The sequence below is a fragment of the Sorex araneus genome, chromosome 9 (genome assembly GCF_027595985.1).
Source record: "Sorex araneus isolate mSorAra2 chromosome 9, mSorAra2.pri, whole genome shotgun sequence".
In the NCBI taxonomy this organism is placed as follows: Eukaryota; Metazoa; Chordata; class Mammalia; order Eulipotyphla; family Soricidae; genus Sorex; species Sorex araneus.
The window spans coordinates 8,254,943-8,277,868 of record NC_073310.1 but is presented as its reverse complement, the minus strand read 5'-3'; the positions used below and the strand labels follow the sequence as shown (position 1 = coordinate 8,277,868).

Genomic DNA, 22,926 nt, shown 5'->3' with positions numbered 1-22,926 from the left:
CACTGGTTCTTGGTCACCTCATGGGGCTGGAGGGTTCTGGAGTGCAGGGGGGGTCTCTTTGGAAGGACAGGAGTCCTCCTCCTGAGACCACATCCTCCCCAGCTGGCCCCTCCCAGAGGCCAGCTTCCTCCTAACACCCCCCACTGGGGATCAGGGTTCAACATCGGGGGGACCTGGGATGGGACTCAGACATCCAGCCCAAAGCAGGCTCCCCGAAGTGTGGTTACTTTCTTAGGGTGCCCTGGGTGCGAGATACAACCCAGCCAGAGGTTGGGAGACCCCTGAAAACAGCCAGGGAGGGGCAGGGGGGCCATACAGAGGTCAAGGTGATTGCCTTGCCTATGATTGACCCCGTCCCACTGCCTGCACCACGTTCAGAGCGACCCTGAGCACAGAGCCAGGAGGAAGGCCCGGGAACTTCCGGGTGTGGCTCCACACAAAAGCACACAGAAAAATAAAAACACCTTGTATTTGTGTTGGAGAGATAGTAAGGGCGACCAGCCAGGGTGGCCCAATAACAGAAAGAGTAGCCAGAGAGGGGTAACATCTGGGCTCAGGGGTCAGGGCTCAGGGGCAGGTCACCAGGTTGGCTTCCAGGTTTGAGATTCCCCCCCAACTTCCCCCGCAGGCACAGTGCACACACACACACACACACATGCACACACTTGCACATGCACACACATATACACATGCGCACACACAAGCACGTGCTTCCACGTGCACACACACAGATACACACATGCACACACTTGCACATGCACACACAAATACACATGCACACACACAAGCACATGCTTCCACATGTACGCACAGATACACACAGAGATACACACATGCATACACTTGCACATGCACACACAGATACACATGCACATACACACAGACATGTACACATACACGCACATGCTTCCACATGCACATATACAGATACATACACTTGCATATGCACACACAGATACACACACATGCACACACACAGACATACACAAACACACACATACACACACACCTGTGGCAGGGCTGACATGATGACAACATCCACTCTGGGTAGGCCTGACCCAAGACTAAGATATGGGCCTGAGCTGCATCGAGGGAATGTTCTAGAAACCCTAAGCCTTGTAGTGCTGCATGTGTCCCAAGCTCGCACCCTCCTCCCCGCGCGTCCTGGCACACACCAACCTTGGCTCTTGGTGCGGCCAGACCTTTGCTTGGCCTGAGCCCTCGAGCTCTGCTAAGAGCGTTGCAGATGGAACTCGGTGCTCTGGGGGCTTACGGAGGCCTGGGGGTGCAAGATTACCCGGTGAACGTCGGAAGGGAGGTCTCTGGAGTTAAGAGCTTTAGAAAAGAAAATAGAACCCCAGATGAACCTGGGAAGGATTTTGGCCATGTCGGAGGAATTGGCACAAACTTAAATTTCGTTCCCGTCCCTCCTAAATTGGGTTTGGGGGACTGACAGGACTTGGAATTGAAACAGATTACCAAGGTGAGGCCTGGTGACTAATGGAAGTATCCGTAATAGGATTACACGGCAGTTTTCATCTTTCCCATGAAGATGTGGCCTTGTCACATGGCAGCCTCTCCGGCCACGGAACCTGTGTTTTTCATCTCTCTGGACGTTTATTTTCTTCTTTTCCGTGATTGAGAGGCGAGGTCACATCCCCGGGGTGACTGGCTTTCTATCTGGGGGAAGCAGGAGAAAGCTATTAACAAAAACAGGAAATCCAATCTCCCCAGCCCGGCTCTCCCTGCTGCCTCTGGACGCACCGCGCTGACCAGGCCAGGGCCAGCCTGGTCGCCCCCACCACCGGTTCAGGCTCCGCTGGCCAGGCCGGGACAGCTCTGCTGGGAGAGGCCCCAGCAAACGCCCCACCCTCGCTCTGCCAGGTGTGGACCTTATAGAAATAAAAGTGAGCACAGATGACAGAGATCTGTGGGCACTCAGAAAAGCACCCCCCCCCGCCCCGCCATGCCAGCACCCAGGAAGATGCCATCTCAGCCCTGCTGAGTGGTCCAGCCTCAGATTCCTGTGTCGGCGAAGTGCTAGGCAGAGTTCAGGGAACATAGCGTTGCTGGGAGTAGAGCCAGGGTCTCTCGTCTCCAAAGCCCACCCTGGAATCCGCTGAGCTCTCTCCAGCCCACCCCAGCCACACTGTGGGGCCCAGGACTGGGGGCTGGAGTGCCGTGAGTTATCCGGGGACTCACCCATCGCTCGTGAGGGTCTGGACCGGGCCCCTTGCCGCCCGCCCAATTTCTTCTCTCTTCTTCGCTCTTTCTCCTGCTTGTTCCCGCTGTGCTGGGAGTTCCAGCACTCCCCCTCTCTGCTTTTCCTCCATCCTTGGGGTGACATCCTTGTCCATCTCCTTCCTGGTTTTCTGTCTTGGGGGTGACTGAGTTGTTCTCGCTCCATCCACAAAGGACTTGGGCTTCCTGGCCGGCAGGCTGGCGAGGTCCTGAGCGGTCGGTGCCGAGAAGGATGGCTCAGGGTCCAATTCCTCCTCAAAGCCAGCTGCTGTCTCCCAAGGCCCTTGGAGCCAGGGGTCCGCACACACTTTCCAGAAAGGCCCAGTATAGGGGTGGAGGGGTCTGTCCTGCAGTCGCCCTGATGCCTGTTCGACTCCGCTACTGCCACCGGCACCTCCGTTGACAGTGGGTAAGAAGAAGGTGGTGCCCCCGGGACAGTGCACGGGCACGGCTGTTTGCACGGCAGGTTCTGTTTCCGGGCCGCTAAAGCTTATCCTTGGAATCCCTGAAGGTGTCAAGCCGTCCTTGGCTCGGGGCAGGCTGGATGTGGTCTGTGGACTGCATCAGAGCCCGGGTCCGAGTGTCCCCAGTGTGGATGATCGGTGTAGCCTGAGCTGGTGGGAGCCAGGGCCCTTGGGTGCTCTGTCCCGGCTTCCCCCCACATCCTGGCGGCGAAGAAGGATCCGGTTCCCCGAGGCATTGCTTTTGCTTCCTGGGCGGGGGGATGTGCCGTCCCCCCACCAGGCTCTGGGGATTTGAGATTACCCCGAGGGGAGTGTCTCGGGGGCTCAGAAACTAGGTTTCCCATCCCCCGCCCTGTTCTGAAACCCGGGAGGGGCCCGGAACAGCACTCGGGTGCAGGCTCAGGGCTCTGGCACCAGCTGTGTTTTGCAGAACTGACTGGCCCCCGCGTGCGGCTGCCAGGAGCCACCACCCCGAGTGGAGGGCGACCCGCGCCAGCCACCCCCCCCCCCCGCGGTGGAGTGCCTGTGGGTCTCTCGGGAGGCAGCGGGGCTGCCCGGCTGCAGACCAGGTGGGTCACGTTTGGGTCCCCGGCAGGCTGTGCCGCTGGGCCTGTGGCCGTCGAAGTGGCCCCTTGCCCATAGGGGTCCCTCCATCTCTTCAGCTCGGCTGTCTCCACCGCCCGCCCATCGCCTGGGTTCCAGTTGTCCCTACCTGCCTCGTTGCTCTCTCCCCGGGTTGGGTCCCTTCCCCCACCCAGCAGGAAGCTCACCCCCTCCCTGCCCGCTTCCCCCAGTCTTCGCCGAGGGTCAGAACTGTCTGCATTTCTCTTTTCGTCTGTTTGGTTTATATTCTGTGTGGGGGCCACACCCGGCGATGCTCAGGGTCTACTCCTGGCTCTGCACTCGGGGAATGACTCCCGACGGTGCTCAGGGGATCCTCAGGGTGCTGGGGATCGAACCGGGGTCAGGTGTGCACTGTGCTATTGCTCTGGCCCCTGTCTGCGCTTCTAGACCCTCCTTCTCCCACCCTCTCCCTCTTGGACCCAGCGTTCCTGGGGCAGGAAGGACCCAGACATCCCGTGGGGTGATGTCCACCCCCCCCACACACACACACATACACACACACACAGCCGTGCCTCTTCCCCTTAGAGCACTAGAAAGGGAAGAGGCCCCTCTTGCTCGCTGAGAGTAGAGTACATTCAGGGCTGCCGAGCCAGAAGGTTCTAGAGAGCCATGCAAGGGGCAGCAGGGGGCGTCTGCCCTCCCAGGTGCCAGCGGCGAGCCCCCCAAGTCCCCGAGCCCCTGGAGAGAATCAGAGTCACACTCAGGTTTGTGGCCGTGGCACCTCGTGAAACTGTCTCTTGAGTCAGCACCCGCTCGTACCCCACACCCCCTCGGGGCCCCGGGGCCCCTCTCCAGCCTTTCGTTTCCCTTAGTTTACAAGAGTAACACACGTGGGAAAGAATCAGGAAAAGAAAGTTATGGGGGGAAATGTACATAGCTAGGGGGGGAAAATTGCCCGACTTGTAAGAGCCCCTAATCCCACTCCCTGAAGGCGCCGTGATAACGCCCCAGAGTCGTTCCTGTCTGCGGGTTTTAATGCATACAAAGTAGATGGTTTGCTTTTACGGTGTGCTGATACAGTTGCAGGGTTTACTGTTCAGCCAAAGGAAAAAAAAGAAGGAGAAGGAGGAGAAGAAAGAAGAAGGAGGAGGAGGAGGAGAAGAAAGAAGAAGAAGGAGGAGGAGGAGGAGGAGAAGGACTGAAGGAAGAAAGAAGAAAGGGAAAGAAATAATGGGAAAGAAAAAAGAAGGAAGGAAGGGAAAGAAAGAGAGGAAAAAGGAAAGTACAAAGAGAAGGAAGGCAAGAAAGAAGGTAAAAGGAAAAAAAAGGAAGGAAGGAAGGAAGGAAGGAAGGGAGGAAGGAAGGAAGGGAGGAAGGAAGGAAGGGAAAGAAAGAGAGAAAAAAGGAAAGTACAAAGAGAAGGAAGGCAAGAAAGAAGGTAAAAGGAAAAAAAGGAAGGAAGGAAGGAAGGAAGGAAGGAAGGAAGGAAGGAAGGAAGGGAGGAAGGAAGGAAGGAAGGAAGGGAAAGAAAGAGAGAAAAAAGGAAAGTACAAAGAGAAGGAAGGCAAGAAAGAAGGTAAAAGAAAGGAAGGAAGGAAGGAAGGAAGGAAGGAAGGAAGGAAGGAAGGAAGGAAGGAAGGAAGGAAGGAAGGAAGGGAGGGAAAGAAAGAGAGAAAAAAGGAAAGTACAAAGATAAGGAAGGCAAGAATGAAGGTAAAAGAAAGGAAAAGAAGGAAGGAAGGAAGGAAGGAAGGAAGGAAGGAAGGAAGGAAGGAAGAAAAAGAAAAGGAAAGGAGGAAAGGAAGGAAGAAAGAAAGGTCTGACCCAGGATGTGGTATGTGTATGTCCAGCCCCAGAGACCCTTCTCTCTGCTTGGAGAAGCTTCTGGAAGCTTCATCACTCACTGGACAGGCACTGGCTCCTGGCCTTCTGGAGAAGGCTGGCCAGGCATCTCCCAGTGACCAGGGCCACTGAAGTAGGATGGGGTGGGGTCCTTGGTTCTTCCTGAGTCTGTCTCTGCCAGCCAGAAGCCCCGGGGTCCTCAGATGCCCCAGCCCCCGCCCACCGACCTGGCTTGTCTCCGCATGGCTGCTGGTAACCCCGAGTTCTGCCCAGGTCTGGATGTGGAGATGGGTGAGAAAGGGCAGCAGGCGGGCTGGGCGGGAGCTGGTCCCCGAGCCGGGCAGAGGGACAGATTCCCAGGCCCCGACCCCGCTGGGGTCAGCCAACAGCTCCTCTGCTAAGGCGTCTTCTCCCGCAGGCGTGAGCTTCCGCACACCTGCCCCCAGCCCCCGATCCCACCCCCCAGGTGCGCTGAGCGCAGGACGCCGCCTGAGCCCTGCGAGAGAGCGGGGCTGGCGCCCGGGACGCGGGCAGCGAGCCGTGTCGCTCTCATCCATCACGCCCACCTGCGCCGAGTGCCCCCTCGGGCTCCCGGGACCCCATCGCTCTTCCTCCCCACGAGTCGGCCAGGCGAGCAGGGGACACCCAGCTGGCCTTGCCCGTCCTGGTGGGCTGCCACCTGGGGGTGTCGATGCCAAGGCCCCCGTGGCCCCCCCGGCCCCCACCCCCGTCCTCCTGGGCTGGCGGAGCGGCTTCGAGGGAGCCCACAGCGGCTGGAAGTTGACGGAGCATGCCACCTGTCGCTTAGATCATGATTTATGGGCTCCGGGGAGGGGGCGATTAAGCGGACTTTGCATTTGGAAAGTGAAGTCGGGGCGGGCTATTCATCTCACCGACGGTGCCAGGGTGGGTTAAATACTGCCAGGGTGGGTCTCCGTGCCCCCGGGTTTCTCCCATTGCCCGCTCTCGTCACCGGCAGGGCCAGGCCAGCCCCGGCTGGGGTTGGACCGGTCCTTCCCAGCCATGCTGTCAGCAGGGGCTTCTCCCCCAGCTGTCCTGGCGCAGGAAGCCCCCCCCCGTTCCCCCCCCTGCACCCCCACGTAATCCTGCCTGCGCCCCCATGGCCTTTGCCTGCCACGTCCTCCTCTGGTTTGCTGGTTTCGGCCGCACACGGCCCGCCCCGAGATTAAGGCCTGCCGTGTCCTCTGCACGGTAGCGCCTCAGCCCCGCGTGGCCCTCGCTAAGTGGATTGTGGACTTAACTTATCTCTGGGCCCCAGTCAAATGAGATTGGCCTGGAGCCTCGATTCTCCAAGTGGGGCCCTGGGCCACCGGCAGGCCGGCACTCGGGAACTTGTTTGAAATGCACATTTCTTGGGCTGGGGAGACGGTGCCGAGGGCTGCAGCGCGTGGAGGGGCCCCAGGTTTGATCCCCAGCACCGGGTGCTTCCCGAGACACTGTTGGGCGTGACTGTCCCTGAAAAAAAAAAAAGAAAGAAAGAAAAAATATATATATATATACATGAAATGCAAATTTCTGAAGTCCAGGATACAGCCAGCTGTGAGAAGCAGGTCCTGAGTTCGAGTAGTTCGAACCTTGGTAGTACATGGCCCCCAGACACTGGCAGGTGGGCCAGGAGGCCCCCGCAATTGCCCTGTGTGGCTCCGGTGGCCCCCAGTACCAGCTTGCAGGGCCCGAGCAACTGCATTCTCAAACCATAGCACTGGCTCTCGTGCCTGGTGACCGAGTACCTCAGGGAGTGGCCCCCGAGCACTGCTTAGGAGCCCCCATCCCCAGAAAGAGAAAGAGAAACGGTCTGAAGGCTCAGCACTGCAGGGCTTAAGACGCTCTGAGTGGGGCCAGAGCCATAGCACAGTGGGGAGAGCGCTTGCCTTGCACGCGGCCCACTCGGGTTCGATTCCCAGCATCCCATAGGGTCCCCCAAGCACTGCCAGGAGTAATTCCTGAGTGCAGAGCCAGGAGGGACCCCTGAGCATCGCCGGGTGTGACCCAAAAACAAAACAAAAAGAAAGACGCTCTGAGCCATGAAGTCCCTCTTGGTGCTGTGACTCATGGCCTGGGACTGATCTAATCACCAACCTGTCCCAGGGTCCCCGCGTGGCCACAGGGCATGCGGGCACTGAGGCAGGAGCACCGTCAGCAGCCATGGGGAGCACGGGGTGGGCGGCTGCATCCCACACAGTGTGAGCTGTAGGGGGGCAGGGGAGGGGACAGTGGGGGTCTGGAGACCCGCGGCTCGGCCGCAGGGACCCGTGCAGGAGTCTGCAGGCGGGGGAGTCTATCGTGGCTGTCCTGCCATCTGCGATGGGCAGAGGATTTCCGGGCTCTGTCCGGTCATCGGCGTGGGCAGCGAGTGGTCCCGAGTACTTAAATATCAAGATCATTTAATTAATGGGCCGGGCAGCCCAGCGCCCCCCCCGACCCCCGCCAGCACACCACCCCAGACCTCAGCAGGGCCTTGAGTCATCGTGGCTGCCCACTCTTCTCCTGCTCACTGGGCAGTCTGGGCCAGTGAGGCCGGGCCCCGGGGCGCCCCCTGCCAGGGGCAGCTCCCCTTAAGGTCACGGGTGGTCAGTAAAGGGGGCGGGTATTGGGGTGGGTGGATGGAGAGCAGGAGGAACGATAGGTAAAGGACACACAGCTGTGTGTGTTGTGTGTGTGTGTTGTGTGTGTGCTGTGTATACGAGTGCTGTGTGGAATGTGTGTGTATGTGTGTGTGCACGGACGTGAGTGTGTGAGAGCGTTTTTAGGAGTCACTTGCTGCCCAGAGTGGCCAGCCAGCACCCCCTGAATAATGCGAAGGGCTGTGCAGACCGTGGTTCCGCCTTTGCCCGCCTCGTGTCTCAGTGATTCAGCCACGTGGTGAGGCAGGAACTGTGTGTGAGCCCCGTTTCACAGATAATAAAACTGAGGTTCTGAGAGTTTTGCTTACCTGCCCAGGGGCACGTAGCCACTAGCTGAGAATCTGACTGTAAACCCTCATTCAGCCTGACGCCGTGGGCCTGATGTTTGGGGTGCTGGGGGCCTGGGGGGGCTGTATTTGAGGGTACCTGGGGTTCCGCCTGTGCTGTGCTCGGCGCCTCCACCACCTGCTCCACACCCATGTGCTCTAACCACAGGGCGGCACTTCCCACTCAGTATCTTACAGACCCACAAGGAAGGCAGGGCCAGAGGGGCCGGGGAACTCCCCGAGACGCAGAGTGAACGGGGAGCAAGGTCGGGGCTGAGTCAAGTGCTGCCTGCACCAGACGGCCTGAGCTCCGTCTCTGACACCGGGACGCAGCCACACCTACAGGAATGAAGGAAACGCCTAGAGACTAGCAGAAGCCCCGCCCCCACCCCGCACCCCACCCCTCGCCTCCTTTTGTTTTGGACTCTGGAAAAAATCTTCCTCCTCGCACAGCCGACCTTGGAGACCCTGAGCTGGCCATGAGGGTCTGGGGTGGCCGTGGCGAGCCTGGGTTCGACTCATTCCCTCGTTCCTTCACTCGTTCCTCCGGGAACAGTTAATCAACTCCCCACGAAGATCCTGTCCGTGCCGGGAACAGGGGTTCCTGGTGGTGGCAAGGGAGGGGCTCTGGGCACCTGGAGGAGAAGGTGCCAGGGCCCGGGGTGGCACAGCAGGAGGGCACACACTGGGCTCGCTCAACCTGGCTCCATCCCTGATGCTCCCTGGGGCAGCCGGGGCGGCCCAGGGACCTCCTAGCACTGGGGGGAGGGGCCACGCCGCACCCGATCCTCAGGCCCTTGCACTGAAGTGACGGGTGGCTGAAAATCACCGCTGGGGGCCACTCCTGAGCACTGTTTGGGAGCCCCCCAAAAAATAAAACCAAGCCCAACAATGTTTGCCAAAGGAAAAAGTGTTCACTGCATCCGCCATTCGCCAGAAACCGCAGCCCCTCAAAGGCACTTAAGGCTGGAAGGAGTTGGAGAATCCCTCGCTCCAGACAGGCCGGGGGCACCGCGGGGGGGGGGAGGGTGGGGGCGCACTCCTCCGTCTGGAGGCATCGGTGGCACTTGGCTCGCAGGAGACACTGTGCCCACATCGTACCGCCCGCCCGGGAGCAGAGAGAGGCCGAGTGGTGCCTGAGGGCCCCACTCAGCCACAGGTGCAGTTCCTGCGGGCGGGACCCGGCACGGGGCGAAGGTGGTGCTGAGGGACCAGGCTAGACCCTGGGGCGGGACAGGGGAGTGCCCAGATGCCCGGGGTGGGAGTGGGCTGAGGGGACTATTTCCAAGGGACCTGGGAGAACCTGCTTCCCAGCCCACTGCCCCCCAGCACAGTTGAGGGGGTCAGCCACTGACAGACTCGTTATCTCAGAAGGCCCCTCGTCACAGTGACGGCCCCTTCTGCGAGTGACCGGGACACACAGCTTCGCTCACCCCCCACTGTCATTTCTCCTGTTCCTCCTGCTTTGCAGCCTGTGCAAGGGACGGACGCTCTACTCCGTGGTGCGGGACGCCAAGATCGTCTTGGACGTCAACAAAACGAGGCAGATCGCCCAGGAGATCGTGAAGGTGCCGGTGGGCTGGGGCCTTGCGGGTTCCCTTGGCTGGTCTCCCTCCGAGCCGAGCGGTGTCCACGGGCCCGTCCTGGGTCCCCTGGCCAGCATCTCGTTCCTCGGTTGGCTTGGGGCTTTCGTGTCCCGTTGGAAGCCACAGCTCTGAGCTGCCAGAGGAAGTAAACGGTGGCGTCAAGGGTGCCCTTCTAGCCCCAGGCCTGGTGCGGACCCCATTCGCATCTCGTCCTGGATCAGAGGGTGCCCCCGCCCCTGCAGGCAGGCTGAGCTACGCAGACGCAAAGACCCCGTCTCCGGCAGATGGGTTATGTTTCAGAGAGGGCCTGAGAGGTCGGGGGTGGAGCATTCCTTTCTCAGGAGCCTCACCTTGGCTGGTCCCAGCCGCCCTTCCCCTCTGGGGACAGCTGCGGGGAGAGGGTTCTGCAGGGGGCCTGAGCTGGGGGGTGGCCTTTGCAGGTCCCTGCCTGACCCCACCTCACCTCCTTCTCCGTCCTGCCGGAAGCACCTTGAGGCCCCCAGAGCGGTCTCTTTGGGGAGCACGTGTTCCCCGGGGGCCGGCCTGGTAGACTCCTGATCCCGGGCAACCCCCCGTCTTCATCCCCGTTTGCTTCCCACAGGGCATGGGCTACCTCCACGCCAAGGGCATCCTGCACAAAGACCTCAAGTCCAAGAACGTCTTCTACGACAACGGCAAGGTGGTCATCACGGACTTCGGGCTCTTCAGCATCTCTGGGGTGCTGCAGGCTGGCAGGTGAGAGGGGCGGGGGGGGCTAGGAGGGGGCTCTTGGCAGTTGGGGGTCGGGTGGGGGAATCTCCGAATTCTACTCTGGGTGTAGGGGCTGAGATCGCTGAGGGGAGGGGGCGCCGCCGGGGGTGGGGGGCTGATCAAACTCTCATGTCCGGCGCTTGCTCTGCTGTTCAGAGGGCCAGTCTCACAGACGGCCTCGGGAGGCGTCACCCTGGGCACCGAGCGTCCCCAAATCCCGCACTTGTCCTCGATGGACCAGAAGGCGTCTCTGAGCCCGGGTGGAGGTTACCCAGGGTTTCCTGAGAATTCACTTTCTTTCTTCTACTCCAGCAAAAGGGAAATCAGACAGTTTTAGGGACTCCGGCCAGTGTGAACTGTGAGTCTGGGAACGCTCTGCACATCGCGTTCCTTCTCGGCAAGAAAAAGAAACCAATAAAAGGATGGTTTGAGGCGGGTGACGGCCTGGGGTCCCCGGGGGCCCTTCTAACGGGCCTCCCACCCCCAGCACGGAGGAGAGAGGCCGCTGCAGAGACGGTGCAGTTAGTATCCGTTTGCATCCGTCCCCCGCAGCGTGGCGGGGAGAATCATTAACCAGCGTTAAGGAATTAACTCTCAGCCGCCATGCACCCCGGAGCCGGCCGCCCCGAGGTGCCCGTGTGAGAAACAGCTTGACCCCAAATAAACAAACAGCCCAGCATTCCGGGCCGCCCTTTGCACCCTTTAATTTGGGGTCTGTGCCCGGGCCGCACACACACACACACTCGGGCCTCACATCCTGTGACGCCCCCTTTCCAGCCGCTCTGAGGAGCTCTGACGGCCGGGGGTCCCCTCACGGGCCCCGCCTCAGCCCCTCGAGACTCGAACTTGCTGTTTCTGTCTGATGCAGAGGCAGCCGACTTCGGGGGCCCTTTGCCAGCTTTTGGACCCCCCCATGCCCCCAGATGGCGCCGTCGAAACACCACAGTCCAGCACCTGAGATAGAAAACAGCTGTGAGCTCAGCACCCACAGAGTAGACGCGAGGGCAGAGAACCCCCCCCCCCAAGTCAGGACCCCACCACCGCTGCTGGGGCCTCTCGGGCCGGGCCAGCAGCTGGGACCTGGAGGATGTGCGGGGAGGGACGTGCAGTGTCTGTGCCCGCGCCCAGGCAGAGGAGGAGACGGGCAGGGCTCCCGGCTCTCCCTTCCTTCCTGCATCCTGGGGCCCGGGGAGAGGAACCGGAAGTGGAAGAAAAAAAAAGAAGATGATCGAAATGGGTCCGAGATGTCAGGACCTGGCTCGGAGCTTGGCGGCCAGCTGGGCGTCTCGTGCTCGCTGTGGTGATGCCCCTGTCCCTCAACGCTCACCTCATCATTTGGAGGCTCTGTGTACGGGGAGACCCACTCTCTGACTGTGGGTTTCTGGGGGCTCAGGGGGCCAGACACACCCTCCCCCTGGGTGCAGGCATTCCACTGAGACACTCTGTGGTCCTGCCCACCCTGGGGCTCGGGGTTGGTGGCACGGGGTGCCCCTGTGGGAGGATGTGGGGGGCGTCCTGCCAGGCCTGGGCTGGGGGGGCCAGCCAGTGCATTGAGCGTGTCCTGCACACACAGAGACACCCCCCCCCCAGAACACCCCGGAGAAGGTCCCCAGCCCAGCCAGTGCACAGCTGTGCTGGCATCACTGAGAAAGGTGCCACTTGGGATGCCAGCACTGTAGTGCCAGCCACCCACGGACCGCTATTAGCCATAACAATAACCAGTACGGAGATGATTAGGGCTTGTCACTGCTGGGCCCATCGCCACGGGGACAGGACGCCCCGGGGGGCCGGGCCCATTGCCTGCCCCACTCCCGGTAGGAGCCCACGCCCGCCGATGGCTCTCGTCCTCCCGGCCCTTCCTGGGCAAATCCCCACCCCCCCCTGCCCGTGTGGGTGAGAGGCGTGAGGAGGGGCGTGGCCCAGAAGCCCCCGGCCCTCGGCACTGCCAGTCATACCAGGAGAACGTTGGCGGCCTAAGCTACAGCCCCTGCTTTGGACTCAAGCCTCAAGTCTCTCTCTCCATCTGCTTCCTCCCCCTCCTCTCCCCCCTTTGGTGAAGCAAAATCGTTTTTGTGGAAACTTAGAAAGATGCGGGGATTGGGGGGGTTTAGAGAGGAAGTAATATGTTCGAGAGAGAGCAGGAATCTGAGGAGCTGGAGAGAGAAGGGAGAGCGAGGAGGGTGTTTGCCTGCAGCTGACCTGGGAGCCAGGAATAACCCCTGCGCATCGCCGGGTATGGCCCCAAAACCAGAGAGAGAGGGAGAGAGGGAGTGAGAGAGAGGGGGAGAGAGAGAGGGAGAAAGAGAGAGAGAGTGGGGCTGGAGCGATAGCACAGCGGGTAGGGCCTTTGCTTTGCACGCGGCCAACCCGGGTTCAAATCCCAGCATCCCATATGGTCCCCTGAGCACCGCCAGGAGTGATTCCTGAGTGTATGAGCCAGGAGTAACCCCTGTGCGTCGCCAGGTGTGACCCAAAAAGCAAAAAAAAAAAAAAAGTTCTACAAACGGACTCTCTGGACCCAGCTCCAAATCAGCGACTTATAAGCCAAGCTTTCTGGTGATTCTGGACTTTGTATTTGTAGTGAATTACTTGCTTTTCTATTTCCCCTATAGCATTTTCAGATTTTACTCTAGAGGAACATTCTTTGCTAAAACACGGAAAGACCTTTAATACTCCTAATATTTGGGAGTTGATTAATTCTACTCCTTGACTCAGGCGTCCGTCACCATAGTTCCTAACCCCCCCACAAAGGAAGACCCCCAGAAGTTTTGGCTTATAAGTAACCAAGACGGGCTCGGGGTATGTAACTATAAGAGGTAGAATACCAAGGAAAGGTTAAAAATAAACTCGGGGGGCTAGGGGGGCTCTTAAGAGCACTGTAAGCTTCTCTAGGGGGGGAGAAAAGGGGGAAGTTCACTAGGAAACCTAAAACACTTAGACTTAATATGCAGCAGCCCCCCCAAAAGAAATAAAATGGAAAGTTCAGGGGGCTGGAGCGATAGCACAGTGGGTAGGGCATGTGCCTTGCATGCGGCTGACCCAGGTTCGATCCCCAGCATCCTATATGATCTCACGAGCACTTCCAGGAGTAATTCCTGAGTGCAGAGCCAAGAGCAACCCCTGTGCATCGCTGGGTGTAACCCAAAAAAACAAAAAAAAAGGAAATTTCTGGCTTGAGTGGCACTTGCTGGGCTCAGTAAACCCAGTGGCCACTGGCTGCCCTGACGGCCTGCAGGTCCAGCCCGGAGAGCCCTGTTGGATGGAGCCTCTCAGAGGTAGCGCGGGAGCTGTGACCGGGAGATAAGGGAGCACCCCAAGGAGTCCGCCTGCCTAGGAGGACGGCGGGGGCCTCGCCCGGGTGGTTTAAAGCTGCCCACTCCCCTCCCCCACCTGCCCTGCCGCGCGTCCACTGGCCTCCCTGGGAGGCCGGAGGCCTCTGTGGCCACCCTGCCAGCCTGCTCCCATTTCAGCCCCGGTAGGAGGCCCTGTTTCTGGCCAAGGAGCAGCGCCGTGAAGCAGGGAGCCAGCATCCTTCCTCCCCGACTGGGTCCTGGGGGACAGACCGGCGGGAGACCAGGCCTGTCGGGTCTCCGGGCTGCTCTGTAAGGGGGAGGAGGGCGGCCCGGCCGCCGGGGGCCCGACTCTGGGGGACACAGCTGCAGGGATCAAAGGCGGCACGCCGGCCCAGGCGACACTGGCCTTCTGGCCATCCGAGGTTTTCAAACACGGGTGACCGCAGAAGGACTTCGAGGGCACCCGAGGGCAGAGGAAAGCCCGCTGTTTCTCGCAACGTCCGGGTGCCCCAGCCGGCCCTGACCCAGGCCAGCGACTTTCTCAGACCCCGCAGCAGATCTCTGCAGATCAGACCAGCAGCCGGACCCCACCCCTGCCCAGTAGCCCGCTACTACCACGGGCAGCGAGAAGGGCGGGGCTGGCTGGACGGAGGTGGAGAAGGTGGAGAATCCCCCGCGCCACGGGGCCCTGCCTGGCTGCTGACACGCTTCTCTCCGGAGCAGCCCTGAGCGTCGCAGCCTCAGTTCCCGGGGCCCGGTGGGCACAGGCCGTACAGCCAGCCAGGGGAGCAAGGGCAGGGCTGGGAAGTGGGATCTCCCCGCACCCCCCACCCGGGCGCTTCACGGGGCTCGTCCTGCTCTTCCAGGCGGGAAGACAAGCTGCGCATCCAGAACGGCTGGCTGTGCCACCTGGCCCCGGAGATCATCCGCCAGCTGTCCCCCGACACGGAGGAGGACAAGCTGCCCTTCTCCAAGCACTCGGACGTCTTCGCGCTCGGGTAGGTGGCCCGACCCGCACGCGCACAGGCCCCGCCCCGCCCCGCCCCGCCCTGCCCGCGCGCACAGGCCCCGCCCCGCGCGCACAGGCCCCGCCCCGCCCTTGCGCACTGGCCCCGCCCGCGCACACAGGCCCCGCCCCGCCCGGCCTTCTCTGGGAGCGGGGTCTAAGGAGCTGGGAGACCCGATGGCCGGGACCCGGGTGGGTGGATTCATGGGCGAGACTCAGGGAGTCGAACTGGCCACGCCTTGATTCTGCCTGTGGCCCTGGCGGTGGCTTTGGCTCCGTCCATTCATTCATTCATGGGTACCATCCATCCATTCATTCATTCATTCATATCTCATTGCCGGGTCAGTCGTACTCACAGACTAACCAGGACATTGGGGTCCGAGGCTGGGGTTAGTGGGTTTGGTCCCCAGCTAACCACATAGCACCCGGAGCACTGCTGTGGGGAGCCGGGAATCCATGGCACTCGAGCCCCCAGTGGCATCTCACCCCGGAGCCGTTCGCCTTGAGCTTCCAGCCCAGTTTGCTGAGAATCACTCGGTGCAACCCTCTGAGCCTCCCGAGCACTGCTTGGGGAGTACCCTCGGAAAAAAGGTCTTTGGGCTAAAATGCTCTCTCGAGTTTCCGTGGCTGGGGGCTGGGGGGGGGGGGTAGCTCAGCCGAGTGGTTCCTCTGGTTGAGGAGCCGAGCAGTTGGAGTCTCTTCCGAGGACTCGACTGGCTGAAGGTGGCCTGCACAGGTGGCCGGGGGCCAGGGGCCTCGGTCCGCCCACCACGCCCCTCCGTGGGCTGCCTGAGTGGAGTTCCCTGCCAGGCCTGGTCTCAGGAGCTGCCCCTGGTCACTCCTGCTCCGTTCTCTTTGCGAGAAGCAAGAGGCTAAGTCCTGCCCACTCTCCAGGCCGGGGGCCTCTTCTAGCATGACAGTTTTTTTTTTTGGTCTTGGTTTTGTGCTTTTGGGGTCACACCGGCAATGCTCTGGAGCTCCCCCCGGCTCTGCACTCAGGAATCACTCCTGGCGGTGGGACCCTGTGGGATGCCGGGTTCGAACCCAACTCAGTTATGGGCCAGGCAAACGCCCTACCCGCTGGACTATGGCTCCGGCCCCCAGCACGACAGTTTTGTAAGCATGAGCAAAACACTCGCCAGTCTGAAAACTCAAAGAACAGACACAGAGGCCAAAAGCACAGCAAAGGCCAGATTTAACGGCAGTCTTGCAAGATCAGGCGTCTGGCGGGCAGCCCCACGCAAAGCGCCCAAACACGCGTTAGACTCCCCCGGTGGTGCACAAACGCCTCCTGCATTTCGTCACGTCCCATTGGGCCGTTTGATGAGCTGTATCCCTTGGGATTGGCGGATTTTAGCAGGGGGGCATTGGAGGTCTCCAAGCCCCTTTGTTCTCCTGTCGCCGGAAGGTTCTGCTGGGGTATGTGCTTTGGCAGCACCCAGCTGTTCACTCCGACCCCCCGCCCCGCCTCCTAACACCCTATTTTCCCGAATGCACCGTCGGCCGTCGCCTCTTTGTGCAGACACAGTGCCGTTGAGTTTCCACCCAGGGTTAAAGGCTTTGCCGTGAGACGTTCACCGCTGAGTGTATTTCTAACACAAAGGCGGCGTATCGATTTGTGGCATATCTTGAAACTGCCCCGGGTCCTTACAAGCGCGTCTAGTGGAAGACAGACGCAGAAACACTCAATTTCGACACAGTCTGATCAGTGCGGTGCTGAGGGTAAACAGAACCAAGTCCAGCCGGTGGGGGGGGGGGGGGGGACGATGGGAGAGGACTGCGGGGAGGAGGTGGCTGTAGGGGCCAAGTCGAAGGTTGAGCATTGGGTGGTTGGGGTGAGGCTCAGGCAGGGCGTTGCTAACGGAAGGAGCATGAGGAAAGGCACCAGGAGCAGAGAGGGGGCAGACTGGCTCTCGGGAGGGAGGGCGTTTGCCTTGCACACGGCCGACCCGGGTTCGAATCCCAGCATCCCGTAAGGTCCCTGGAGCACCACCAGGAGTAATCCCTGAGTGCAGAGCCAGGAGGAACCCCTGTGCATCGCGGGGTGTGACCCAAAAAGCAAAAAAAAAAAATAAAGAAAGAAAGAAAGAAAGAAAGAAAGAAAGAAAGAAAGAAAGAAAGGAAGAAAGGAAGAAAGAAAGAAAGAAAGAAAGAAAGAAAGAAAGAAAGAAAGAAAGAAAGAAAGAAAGGAAGGAAGGAAGGAAGAAAGAAAGAAGGAAAGAAAGAAAGGAAAAAAAACAAGCTGATGGCCGTGCAGTGGGCGTTCACCCCACCCCCCTGTTCTGAGTGTTGGGGTGATGGAAAGGAAGGCCAGACTGAGGTTCGGGGACCCGTGGGGGCTGGGGAAAGGCAGCCTGGACGTCTCCCCTGGAGGGGTGGGATGGGGAAAGCGTTTTGGGGTGGCAGCTGTGGCCAGGGTGACCGTGGAAGGTGGAGGGGCACCGAGAGCCACCTTGAGTGCCTTGGGGCAGGTGGCGTCAGGCAGCCGGGCAGGGCCTGGCAGGATGGGGCAGGGGTGGGGGCCTGCCCAGCGGGCAGAGGTGTCAGACCCCGACACAGGGAGCGTGGGCAGCCTGTGGGACCCACGCCTGCGGGGTGGCCAAAGGGCAGGTGCGCGGCTGGGGAAAGAACCGAGGGGGAGTAGCCAGGATTAGGGCAGTGGAAATCATGAGGCAGCCGTGAGGAAAGAAAGTTGGGGGCGGGGCTGGAGCGGTAGCACAGCGGGGAGGGCGTTTGCCTTGCAAGCAACCGACCCGGGTTCGATTCCCAGCATCCCATAGGGTCCCCTGAGCACCGCCAGGGGTGATTCCTCAGTGCAGAGCCAGGAGTAATCCCTGAGCATCACCGGGTGTGACCCAAAAAGAAAGTTGGGGGCTCCACCTGCTCCCTAGTGGGAGGAGCCAGGACATAGCCCACGTCAGAGACCCCTAGGAAGCAACCTGCTCCCCCTCAGGCCCCCACCCAGGCCCGTGGACACATGGGGTGAAGACTGGGCACATCCGTGCAGCGAGGGGGACCGAGGACCCCCAGCCCGCCTTCCGGTGAGCCCCTGAGGGCGGGGTGCTGGCAGACTCGGGGCTCTCTGCTCAGCTGTCTCCTGGACCCCTCTGGGGGCTACTGGCCCTGATTCGGGGAGGCCCCCTCTTTATCTCGTTAGACATTGTTATCTGAGACCAAATTGCAATAATTAAGTTGGCATATTTTAGTATAAATTTAGCAAAAGAAAAAGGAATGTAATTAACCAAATGTACCAAAGTGAGTAATTGGTTTCCCACTGGGGTTTTCGTCGTTAGCTTTTATTTTTTTTTTCTTTCTCTTGTTTCTCCCCCCCACCCCACCCCCGCCCCCGCCCCCCTCTCCCGCGCCCTTGCTCCTTCAAGTGAGTCGCTCTTGAAAGTTGGGCTGGAGAGGAAATTTTAATGAGGTTTTTCTGGCTGAATTCCGGGGGACCTGGCGCTCTTGGCGTCCTGCCAATTAGGTGTAGCCGTTGCTTGGGAACGCCACGCTCAGGCCTGAACTCGGCACTCGGGGACTTTAAAAAAGTGAGTCTCTCGGATGCACCCCACTCCCGCTTCCAAGGGGCCCTTGCTGGCCCCACTTGACAGATAAGGAAACTGAGCTCTGAGTCATGCCGTGAAGCAATGACTTCCCTCGGGACCTGCTTTACTCAGCTGGAGGTGTGATTTGTTTGTTTTTGGAGGGTCTGGGCCACCCCATCTGTGCTCAGGGGCTACTCCTGGCCTGGGGGTTGCTCCCGACAGTGCTCCTGAGATGGGTCACCTGCAGGGCAAGTGGCCCCCGGTACCCTCACTCCAGGCTCCAGTCGCTTTTTCTTTTTTTTTTAATCTTTTGTTGTTGTTGTTAGCACCAAGGATAGCTCCCGAGAGTATCCCGTTAGGGGCAGAGCCTGGGCAGCTCCCCGTGGCGTAGCCGATATGCCAAACAGGCACAACAGGTCTCCCGATGGAGACGTGACTGGCGCCCGCTCGAGCAAACCGCTGAGCAATGGGACGACAGTGCGGCAGTGCTAGAGCACCAAGGATCGAACCCAGGTCTCCGGCACCGAGGCAGGCCTGCGGGGGCGGGGGGGTGGAAGATGAAGACGCGCCTCAAGTGCCCGGCATGGCTGAGCTCCGGGGCACTCCCTTCCTCACCGTCCCAGGGGTGGACCCCGCGTCTGTGCGGCCACCGACCCCAGCATGGCCACCGCCCCACGCTCAGCAGCGCCTCCTGCAGGATTCAGAGCACACGCGCCATGGGGGGTGCTTGAGAAGGCTGGGGAGTGTCCCCCAGGGCCCTCGATGGCCACAGACACAGTCCTGTAGTCCAGTGAGCCAGTTCGGATTCTAGATGCTTCTCTTTCTTGCTCTGCGGCCCAGGACACAATACAGTGCCACCTCGAGCCTCAGTCTGCTCCTCTGTAAAGTGGGGCGATCCAGACCCAATCTTTAAAACGTCGGTTCTCCTGGAGCCGGGGAGATGATTCAAAGGGAGAATGCACATGGTTTGCATGCTGGGGTTCCCAGGGTTAATCTCCTGCACCACGGGGGGCCCCCGAGCATGGGTGACCAGGAGCAGTCCCTGAGCACTAAGCTGGAGAATCGCCCCTGAGCCCACCCAGGGGGTGCCTATGGACAACAAGCCAAAATGTCGATGTCGTTTATTATTCCTCGGGCCCCATGCAGCAGTCAGGTCAGCAGATAATGGACAGCATTGTTTGTTGAGCCCATGTCCAGAGGGGGAGGGGTCGGCACTGTGCACAGGGGCCGTCGGGGGAGCACCAGGGCCATCAGGGGAGCACCAGGGCTGATGGGGGAGCACCAAGGCTGATGGGGAGCACCAGGGCCATCAGGAGAGCACCAGAGCTACGGGGGAGCACCAGAGCTGATGGGGGAGCACCAAGGCTGATGGGGAGTACCAGGGCCATCAGGGGAGCATCAGGGATGATGGGAGAGTACCAGGGCCATCAGGAGAGCACCAGGGCTACGGGGGAGCACCAGTGATGATGGGGGAGCACCAAGGCTGATGGTGGAACACCAGGGCCATTGGAGGAGCACCAGGGATGATAGGAGAGTACCAGGGCCATCAGGGGAGCACCAGGGATGATGGGGAAGCACCAAGGCTGATGGGAGAGTACCTGGGCCATCAGGGAAGCACCAGGGCTGACAGAGGAGCATCAAGGCTGATGGGGAGCACCAGGGCCATCAGGGGGAGCACCACGGATGATGGGGGAGCACCAAGGCTGATGGGAGAGTACCTGGGCCATCAGGGGAGCACCAGGGATGATGGGGGAGCATCAAGGCTGATGGGGGAGCACCAGGGCCATTGGGGGAGCACTGAGGGCCGGCAGGAGGCGTGAGCACGCTAGCCTCGATGGCGGCTTCCTCGGGCAGCGCCTGGGATGCTGAGTGGGCTGGCGGGGGGCTGGCTGGCTTGGCTGACGTTGTGGGTGCTGAGGTTTCAGAAGCTCTGAGGAAGGCTGCTGGGTCCCAAGCAACGCCTCAGAGCAAAGTGCTCCTAGCTGGAAGGCTCTGATAGGCTGTGGGAGGACGGGGAGCGGTGGGCGTCGGGGGGAGCGTTGAAATATTTCCCGTGTAAATGAACGGAAGTAGCATTTCCAGACCCCAAACCAAACCTGCCCCATCCCACCCAGTTGGAATGTGCAGCCTTCCAATAACGGGGGCCGCCCGCCTCAGCCCTGCTTGTGGGCGCCGGGTCGGGGCGGTGGTTTGCATCGGAAAAGCAGCCACAGGTGAGGCCTTTGCCGTCCCCGAGGAATCCGGAAGAGCCCGGAGGTCAGCATCAGGACCAGAAGCCGTTTCTCATGCCTCCCTGGGTTCAGGCGCGGCTGATGGCTCAGAGCTCGGGCCAGCGGAGGGCGAGGGGAGGGGGGCTCCTCCAACTCCAACCCCTACCACCTTCTCGCACCCCAGCACCCCAACTCCCGCCCTTCCTCCCCGCCTGACAACACCCCAACCTCTGAGCATCGCCACTTCCCACCTCAGGGGCTCTGCGGGTAGAGAATGGCAGGAGAAGGGGGACCCTAGGAGGTCTGCCCGGCCCTCTGCTGAGTGAAGGGCATGTCGCCGCCAGGGCCTCGAGAAGGATCCTTCTCGACCTTGCAGAGCAGCCTCAGACCCTCGCGTCCATCTCTCCTGGACAGACACTCTCCCCCTCCGTCTCACGGGCCGAGCACGCATCTGGCTTCACAGAGGTGGGGAGGCGAGGCCACGTACCCGGTGCTGGTTCTGCAGCATCCAATCAGGACCAGGACCATGTTGGTCCGATTTTCATGATGCACTGAGGAGCACCTGGGCTGGTCCTGCTTAGAGAACATGATTAGAAAAGAAAACGCTCCCAGCCGGGCCCCAGGAGTGGCCCGTCAAGACATTTCACTGCATCTCTCTCTCTCTCTCTCTCTCTCTCTCTCTCTCTCTCTCTCTCTCTCTCTCTCTCTCCTCTCTAGACACATACATATCACGGTGGTGTTGTCGAGAGGATAATATCAACCTGTATTTCACGGCATGATTGTCTCAGATTTTATGCCTGATTGTGAAGGACCAGGCAGAAAAGTGGAATGTGAGCATCACGGGATGCTTTAAAAAAAAAAAAAAAAACAAACCTATGTCAGGGCCAGAAGGATAGCAGAGAGGGCCAGGTGTTTGTCTTGTGCACTGCTGACCCCCCGGGTTTGAGCCCAGGCCCCCCGGGTGGGCGCCTGAGCCTGTCAGGAGGGATTCCTGAGTGCAGAGCCGGGAGGAAGCCGCACGCATAGCTGGGTCTGGTCCAAAAACGAAACCGAACAAGACACCATGCCGGCAATAAGCGATTAAAAATCATTTATTGCTAAAGCGTCCTTGGTGCCCTATTAGGATGCAGGAGAGACTCGTGAATTTGTGCTATAAACCTGGCGAGGATAAACACAGGCAAGTGGTCATATCCCTGCCTTTGTTCACTTGCAATTACGCAGTCAGGGCCGGGAGACGGTACAGCAGCTGGGCCACTCACTCAGCCTAGCGTGTTCAGTGCCCAGCACCAGATGGTCCCCGGAGTGTCACCGGGAGGCCCCTGAGCACCACAGGAGGGGTCTCTGCAGGCCCCAGCACCCCCCGAGTGACCCACATAGTCCTCGGTACCACCCGCCCCGGTCTAGCACCTTGGACCCTTGCATTGACTACCACCCAACACCCTCCCAGTCCTCCTGACCCCAAAATCAATCAAACCAAACCGAACATTGCCTTAGGAATTTTTTTTTTCCATAACAGCAGCATTTCTTTATGAGTCTTAGCTAATAGATGCCATCCCACGTCAGCCTGCTGGTTGGTCAGCATCGGTAGGAGGCAGGGAACCGGCCGTTGTCATTGAACAAGTGTCCGGGGACAGGCAGAACTTCTAAGGCTTGGAGAACGTGTTCAGCAGAGAGCCAGCCCTGCAAGGCTGACCCCGGGACAGGGTGGACCAGTGGTGAGAGCCTACGGGGTCCCCGGGGACACACCCCACCCATACCCCTTCTTCCGATCTGCCCACAGCACCATCTGGTATGAGCTGCACGCCAGGGAGTGGCCTTTCAAGACGCAGCCGGCAGAAGCCATCATCTGGCAGATGGGCAACGGGATGAAACCCAACCTCAGCCAGATCGGCATGGGGAAGGAAATCTCGGTGAGTCCCAGAGGGCGCGGGATCTGGGGGGCAGGTTAGCAAAGGGGACACCGTCCAGAGGCTCGTTCACTCACTGGGAGGTCACAGATGCTTCCCCAGAAGGTCAGGAAGGCACTCGCCACACCCCCTCACCACCCACCACCCCGCCCCCTGCCTGCAGTTCAGGGTCCCACCAGCAGGGGCACTGTAGCATGGCTGGGTTTCCCTTCGCTTTGATTCACTAATAAGTCAAAGAAAACCGGTGAGTCGCTCTTCCTCATATTTTTCAAAGCTGTCCGTTAAAACGTCAGCTATCTTGATGAGACTGATTTTATTTGCCGCTATATTAAAAAAAATAGTTAAGGCATCCTCCAGCTCAGAACCATCTAGATTAAATCAGGGCAACTGAGTCTGAATTAATAACGGTCCTCTAAAACAGCCCAGGGAGAATCCCCTCTCTCCCGGAAGTCCGATGATTCAGGGAGAGTGTGGATCTGGTATGCTTGGAGTGATTGTCTGCCACTCTAAGTTTCCTTTCTTGGGGAAAGACAGTACTTACAGGCACTCTTCC

At 60.0% G+C, this 22,926-nt stretch overlaps 1 protein-coding gene across 5 annotated transcripts in view; it reads left to right on the top strand.

Moving 5' to 3' along the window:
* The window catches only part of KSR2 (kinase suppressor of ras 2), a 358,678-nt gene that overhangs the window by 329,594 nt on the left and 6,158 nt on the right, over positions 1-22,926 (top strand). For all 5 annotated transcript variants that reach the window (XM_055147006.1, XM_055147008.1, XM_055147005.1 and 2 more), the window contains 4 exons: positions 9,554-9,650; positions 10,270-10,403; positions 14,578-14,709; positions 22,247-22,376. In XM_055147006.1, the coding sequence (XP_055002981.1) occupies positions 9,554-9,650; positions 10,270-10,403; positions 14,578-14,709; positions 22,247-22,376 (493 nt within the window). The remainder of the gene's footprint in view (positions 1-9,553; positions 9,651-10,269; positions 10,404-14,577; positions 14,710-22,246; positions 22,377-22,926) is intronic.